Source organism: Andrographis paniculata, unplaced genomic scaffold (assembly GCF_009805555.1).
Source record: "Andrographis paniculata isolate CXL003 unplaced genomic scaffold, ASM980555v1 Contig83END, whole genome shotgun sequence".
In the NCBI taxonomy this organism is placed as follows: domain Eukaryota; kingdom Viridiplantae; phylum Streptophyta; class Magnoliopsida; order Lamiales; family Acanthaceae; genus Andrographis; species Andrographis paniculata.
The window spans coordinates 2003870-2011986 of NW_026137621.1; the positions used below are offsets into that span (position 1 = coordinate 2003870).

General features: G+C 34.3%; 1 protein-coding gene across 1 annotated transcript; it reads left to right on the top strand.

Moving 5' to 3' along the window:
• Positions 1 to 905: 905 nt before the first annotated feature.
• On the top strand, positions 906 to 1904 carry LOC127241740 (calmodulin-like protein 7). Its single transcript, XM_051260923.1, has one exon. The coding sequence runs from the start codon at positions 1016 to 1018 to the stop codon at positions 1667 to 1669; it is 654 nt and encodes a 217-aa protein (XP_051116880.1). The 5' UTR covers positions 906 to 1015; the 3' UTR covers positions 1670 to 1904.
• Positions 1905 to 8117: the final 6213 nt, after the last annotated feature.

Consider the following 8117-nt stretch of genomic DNA (forward strand, 5'->3'; position numbering starts at 1 on the left):
ATTGTTTGTTCAATTGTTTATTTTTAAAATATATTTTATATAAGAGCTACAGAGAATTACATCAGTAATATAAAACATAATATTTTAAATTAAATTGCTAACTTTTGTAAGAAAATGAAATATAAATATTATACATATTGAAAATCACATCAAACAAAAATTAATTAGATAAAAAGACTCAATATAAAAAATATTCTCTTCGTCTCACTTATCATATAGTACATCTTTCCATTTTCATCTGTCTACTTATTTTGTCTCTTTTTTCTTAAAAAAAAATTATATATTTCAATTTTATTTTAAAAATTTTAATTTACAATTTTTGTAACTAGATTAATTAATTATCTTAATTTATAATTATTTTTATCATACGATAATTATTTTGATTGATATATTTTTAATTATTTACTAATTATATCATTCATCATTTCTAGTGTATACAGTAAAATAGACATGATATCCGAATATTTAATATTCCAAATTAAAAGTGTACGTATGTATACAAATTAAAAGACAATTAAAACGAACCCCCAATAATTGTCGCTTAATTCACAGACAGTGAAGATGCTTCAACTGCCCCTCCAAAATAAAAATGACTTCTTACCAATTCCACTCCAAACACTCCGCCAATTTTTAAATCAAACATTGTGTATAAAAATACAGCAACCAATTCGTAGGCTCCACGTGTCACAATCCCAGCATCGGTCCGTTTCGGCTCGGCCGGCCTTCCTTCCTTCCATCCATCCATCTACTTTTAGATCCGTTAATCAACGGTCACCATACGGCCCCCTCCACCAACTCGCTTTACTAAAATCGTGTTTTCGGGCCCCGCCCCAGTAATAATTTAATTAAACTAAACGCGCATTTATGACAACGCGCTTTCTCCCAACACACTTATTATAGAAACCCCAAAAAACGCGTAGCGCCACACACCCCCCTTCTCTTCTTCCCGACCGTTGGGCTCCGCCGTTTCCTCGCCGCCGCAGAAACGCCATTAAAATACAGACCCGCCGCCGCCATGTCCTTATCCTTCATCCTGCCTAGGATTCTGATTGCCTACAACGCCATTCTCGTCTGCTTCGTTCCCAAGAAGCTGAGGGCCTTTCTCCTCCCTTCTTGGCTGTGCCCTAATTATTACACCAACGCCGAACCCCCAATCGCCGCCGTCGTCGGGTTGCCGGAAAAAATGGACGCGGCGGAGCTGAGGCGGGTGTTCGGGTTGCTGGACCAGAACGGCGACGGGAGGATCACTTTACAAGAGCTCAGCGATTCGCTGGAGAAGATGGGGATTTTCATCGCCGATGTGGAGCTGAGGCAGATGATCGACAGAATCGACGCCGACGGCGACGGCTGCGTCGACGCCGGCGAGTTCGAGGCGCTGTACAAGAGCATCATGGACGGCGGCGACGGCGGCGGCGACGGCGACGACGATAGGGATATGTTGGAGGCGTTCAATGTGTTCGACCAGAACGGCGACGGGTTCATCACTGTCGACGAGCTGCAGGCGGTGCTGGGGTCGCTGGGGCTCGCCGGGGGGGCCGAGACCGACTGCCGGATGATGATCAAGAAGGTGGACTCCGACGGCGACGGGATGGTCAGCTTTTCGGAGTTCAAGCAAATGATGAGATCCGGCGGCGGCGGCGCCTCCTTCACGGCGGCGTTGGCGAGTTAGTTAATTAAATAATTGATCGATTTGAAACATTTATTATTATTATTATTCATTTGATTTGGTTTGAGGTTTTCGTAGCTGCATAGGTTGTGCCGTACAATACATACAATGTTTGTGGTTTTTAGGAGATTTAATCGAATCGAATCATGTCAATGGCTGAATAAGTTCTTTTGATTTTTTCGTGTAAAGATGTTTGTTTGTTTAATTTTATTTTTTTATCTACTCCCTCTGTCTCATATATTTTGGACATATTACTATATTACTTTATATACGAGAATTTAGGTAAATTATAATTAATAAGTATTTAAGAAGTGTATTAATAAAAATAATTATTATTTAGTAAAAATAATTATAAATTAAGATTAAGAGAAATAAATAGTTTAATTAAGATTAACAAAATCATAAAATTTAAAATGTAATTAAATGGATAATCAAATTTTCAAAAAAAAAAAATGACAAATTATGTAGGACGGATGAAAATAGAAAATAAGGACAAATTATTTAGTACGGATGGGGGAATGTTTGGTGGTGCTTGATATTTCTCCAAATGTGTACTTTATATATTATCTTTGGCTGCTTATATTATTATGCTTCGTAAAATTTATTCACAAATGCTGACAGATCTCAAATATGGATGAACGATAGTAAATTAACGGATGAATTATAGTATAATAAAATTCTTATTAATATAATATAAATATATAAGACTTAATATAATTCTCCATCTGTTCTATTCTAATGTATTAATTTAGATTTTTGTAATAAATTAAAAAATAATATTACATCTATTCACTGTCAATTTATTAAAAATATATTTTTATTTGTATAATTTTTTGTACAAATATTATTATATTAGTATTATAAGAGATTAGTACAAGTATTTTTTGTTATTTTTCAGTAGATATTTTGATATAATAATTAATATTAAAAAATTAATATATAAAAAAAATAGGTAAATTGGTTGTGGACGGAAGTAATGACATTATTGTTTAAGTAAAAATTTTATTTATTTTGAGTGGGACAAACAAAAATTGATAAAATAATATTTTAAGTTGAGACTAAGAGATTTTAATAGTTTACTGTATTATTAATATTAAATACAAATCAAATTATTCACAGAATCTTGAACTTTGTGATTCTCACAAAATCGATTAAATATGTATATGTTACTAACCTTGGTTGGAACTCATTCATATAAGCAGAACGATCCTCTGGCTAGGACAATAAGTTGAATATTTTGGTTTCTCCCTCTTAACCTTAATGCCAGAACACGTAAGTTGATTTTCTTAAGTGATAAAATGAATTTATTCTGACATTTTATAAGCAGAGGGAAAACCAAAATCCTAAAGTGAAAAAATCATAATCCCACGTTCTATCAACGTGGGATAATGATAATGTGATTTTAAAACGCTTTTAATTTGACTAAACCAAATACCACTTAATAATAATAAATTTAATAATAGATTTAATAATAGATTTAATAATAATAATAATACTATTAAATTTATTATTATTTTTATTATATTTAAATCATTAATTAATAAGTGACACGAGGTCACATTTTACATTCTCCCATTTGGCCGAGTGACAAAACATGCCTTCATGATTTAAATAAAATAATAAATTTTATTGGTATAAGTCTAGTATCGTTCATTAAGTGTATACTAATATGAGTTACGACGGTTCTATGTTATTAAATCGACATAGTTCCTCCCATGTACCACGTACTAATTTGCTACTTAATTCATTCATAATTGGAAACGTCAATAATTGTCAACTTTAATGTCTAAGATAGACTACATCTTGTTCAAATAATCATGTGCACAAATAAATGAATAAGAAAATATTCAATTTCAGAAACAATACATAAGGGAGCTCGAGATGTCAAATACATAAACATGATGTTCATCAAATTACATATATAATGCTCATTTTTTCAACATGTGAAATAAATGTCTTTGGAAGCAATCCTTTAGTTAACGGATCCGCCATCATAAGATTTGTGCTAATATGCTCAATTGATATCTTTTGTTTTTGAACCTCTCTTTAACGGCAAGGTACTTTAGATCCATATGTTTTGCGCCTTTGAGTACTTGCGTCGTTCGAAGACTGCTGCGGAATTATTACAATAAATTTTTAGCGGCTTGGCAATATTGTCAACTATTTCAAGCCCCGAAATAAAGTTCATCAGCCAATTTTCTTGAATTGTGGCCTCGAAGTACGCCACAAATTCAGCTTCCATAATGGATGTAGCTATGACAGATTGCTTCGCATTTTTCCATGATATTGCTCATCCGGCTAATAAGAACAAATATCCAAAAGTGGATTTTCTGGTATCAACACATCCGGCATAATCCGAATCTGAATAACCAATCACCTTTAGACAATCAGACATCTTGTATGTAAGTATGTGGTCTTTTGTCCCTTGCAGGTATCTCAACACTTTCTTTGCGGTTTTTCATTGATCTAATCCTAGATTGTTTTGGTATCGACCAAGCATTCCAACAATAAAGCTGATGTCTGGCCTCGTACAAGTTTGTGCATACATGAGACTTCGCACAATTGATGCATAAGGAATTCTAGTAATTTGCTTGCGTTCCAATTCGTTAAGTGGATATTGCGTGAGACTGAATTTGTTCCATTTCTGAATTGGAACGATGCTAGAAGAATATTTTTCCATTTAGAATCTTTCCAAACTTTGTTGATATATGTCTTTTGAGACAATCCTAACAATCCTTGTGATCATCTATCACAAAACATTTCTATTCCAATCACATATGATGCCTCACCCGCATCTTTTATTTCAAAGTTTTTAGAGAGAAATTTCTCGGTATCACATAATACACCAAGATCATTCGTTGCAAGTAAGATATCGTCAACATACAAGATCAGAAAAATAAACTAACTCTCACTAAATTTCAGATACACACATCTATCGACGGTGTTTTCATTAAATCCAAAAGAAGTTATGGTATCATGAAACATAAGCTACCATTGTCGAGAAGCTTGTTTAAGCCCGTATATTGATTTCTTAAGTTTGCACACCATATTTTCCTTTCCTGTAATGGAGAAGCCTTTAGGTTACTCCATATAAACTTTCTCATCCAAATTTCCATTTAAAAAGGTTGTTTTCACATCCATTTGGTGTAACTCTAAATCATAATGAGCCACCAAAGTCATGATAATTCTAAACAAATCTTTCTTAGAGACTGGCGAAAATGTCTCCTTATAATCAACACCATTTTTCTTGAGTAAAACCCTTGGCTACTAGTCTGGCCTTCTACCTTTCGATGTTGCCATTTGAGTCACGTTTGGTCTTGAAGACCCATCTACACCCGACTCGTTTACAACCTTCAGGCAACTCGACAAGATCTCAAACATCACTACTTTTATAGATTTTAACTCATCATTATGGAATCTAACCACTTATTAGAACTATCACTTTCCATGGCTTGTGAAAATAAAGTTGGATTGTCAGTGAGTCCTACATCACATTCAGACTGTTGTAGGTATACCATATAATCATTGGAAATAGTAGGGCGTCTTTGTCTTTCAGACCTTCGCAATACTATTTCACATAGTTCATCTACTACAAGTTTATTATCTTTATTGTGGGTCAATTGTTTGTTAATTTGTTGTTCATGTCTAGTGTCAAAAGGTTCAACAACATGAAGGACAACAACATTATTAGGAGTTAGTGGTTCATGAATGTGCACCCTAACTTCTTGAATGTCAACCTTTCGAGGTTCTTGACTCCCACTAACTTCACCATTCTCAATGAACTTTGCATTTTCAGCTTCAATAGTTCTTGTACTATGATTAAGACAATAAAACTTATACCCTTTAGACTTGTCGGGATAACCAATGAAGAAACCACTGATCGTCATTGAGTCTAACTTTCTTTCATGTGGATTATAAGCTTTTATTTCTGCCGGGCAACCCCAAACATGCAGGTGCTTTAAACTGGGTTTCCTGTCAGTCCACAACTCGAAAGGAGTTTTAGGAACTGGTTTACTAAGAATCCTATTCAATAAGTACATGGCAGTTTTAAGTGCATGCATCCACAATGGTATAGGCAGTGAAGAATTATTGAGCATACCCTTAACTATATCCAAGAGTGTACGATTACACCTTTCAGCTACACCATTTTGTTGTGGTGTACTTGGTATAGTGTATTGAGCACATATACTACGTTTTTCAAGAAATTTGGCAAACAGACCCGGGCATTGATCCGATTCATTATATTTTTCATAATATTCACCACCTCTATCAGATCTGATGATTTTCACTTTTCTGTCTAGTTGTCTTTCAACCTCATTAATGAACACTTCTAGAGCGTCTACTGATTAAAATTTTCATGTAATAGATAGACATAACCATAACGTGAAAATTCATCAATGAAGGTGATGAAATATTGTTCTTTTCCAAAAGAGAAAACATCAAATGGTCCGCAAATATCAATGTGTATTATTTCAAGAAGTTGTGTGCTTCTTGTGGCTCATTTCTTTGTGTGTTTTGTTTATTTTCCTTTTATACAATCCACACAAATACCAAGATCAGTGAAATTTAAATGGCAAAATAGCATAAAATCCCCTTGTGGTTTCACAAAGTTGCTGAAAACCCTCTCTGGTTTTAAAACTTCAAAAAACCTACTTGTGGTTTGTAAAACGTTGCACACTCGTCCTTCCCCCCTAAATTCTACTAACAGACGTTAAATTCTATCATAATGGACCGTTATACCCTTTTCTCTCTCCTACTTTTTTTCTTCCCTTTTCTCCCACACGCCCACTCCCATCTTTTCCTTCTTCCTTTCTCTTCTTATTTTTCTGTAATTTTCTTTCAGAAGATCTGTGAAAAAATCGTATTAACCCGTTATCTTTTTGCCGAGGAAGGAAGCTGCTGAGAATCGCCACCGCTGTCGGTCGCCGGAATGGGCTGGAGTTGTTTTCCAGTCAGTCAATTTGTGGAAAATATTTTTCTTTCTTCTGGGTCTTAATTGTTTAAGTTCCTTATTCTCATTCCCCAATTTTTCTTCACACCCCCGTAGTCACACCAGATTCTTTATCTTATTTCTTTTCCCCAATTTCCTTTCTCAATTCTTCTTCACCCGCAGCCGCACGCACCAGGTATTTTTTCCCTAATTTTTTCCTTTATTATTCTTCCTCCTAATATTTTTTTTCCTTCTTCTACTTCTTCTTCCCTAATTCTTCTTCAGGCAGGCAGCCGCACCAACTTCTTCTCCAATTATGAATTATTTGCTCCTAAAATTTAACCTAAAAAATATTTGCAAGAATGGAGAAAGAAACATAAATTAACACTGTTTCTCTGCACATTAGATAAATATGGAAGAAGATGAAAAATCACAATTCTCTATTGATTTTACTAAGTTTTGTGTGCCTTCAATTTTTGTGAATATCGGTTGAGAACGTGATCTATTCGTTTCAATTTTTTTTATTCTTTGAATTGAATATATTCTGAAAAGAAGACATTGGGGAAGAACTAAGTTGTATTGAATTTTAGGTGAGAAAAAAATGCATATAATAAAGTCATAGGGTCATTGTAGTAACTTCACGTACAAATTTATCATTTTCTGGACCAAAATTCGCATTTAAGGCGCGTAACATACACTCTCCGTTAAGTTCTAACGGAGGAGGGTTTTTCTGCAACGTTTTACAAACCACAAGTAGGTTTTTTGGAGTTTTAAAACCAGGGGGGTTTTCAACAACTTTGTGAAACCACAGGGGGATTTTATGCTATTTTGCCAATTTAAATCCTGAAGGATTTCATTCATCACTAATCTTACAATTCTTTCTTTGGAAACATGCCCCAAACGATTATGCCACAAGTAAGCAGAGTTTTTATTCATTAAACCATGTTTAGTTCCAACATCATAATGCAAGGTTAAAAGGGTTTCAACAAAGAGGTTGTCAAGTTTGAATTTGTAAAGACCACTTTCAAGAACACCAGAACCAATTGGATGATTAGTTTTTAATAAAGGGAGACAACCATTGCCAAAATTAAATGAATATCCAACATAATCAAGTTTAGAAATAGAAACCAAATTGCGAGAAACGGAAGATACATAAAGAGTCTCAAATAAATTTAAATGGTGTCCATAATTTAAAATTAAATGGTAAGTTCCTACGGCTTCAACGGGAGCTTTGACTCGATTTCCCATAAAAATAAATCTTTAATTTGGATCGTAAGGAATCCTTGCAAGGAATTGGAAACATGAGTGGTACAACTGGAATCAAGCCACCAAGTATTATGAAGAACTTCAATTAAATTTGATTCAAAACATACAAAAATATTAGTACCTTTTTTTTTTCGAACCAAGCCTTTCGTTTCAGGTAATCTCTTTGAAAGTGTACGGATATTCCACAAAAATGAGTTCCTTCTTCAGGGCTTGGAAAGACGATACATTCACTTTCAATGGTCCGTGCTTGCCCTT

Coding starts and splice junctions, on each gene's coding strand:
- LOC127241740 (XM_051260923.1), top strand. CDS start 1,016: ATGTCCTTATCCTTCATCCTGCCTAGGATTCTGATTGCCTACAACGCC.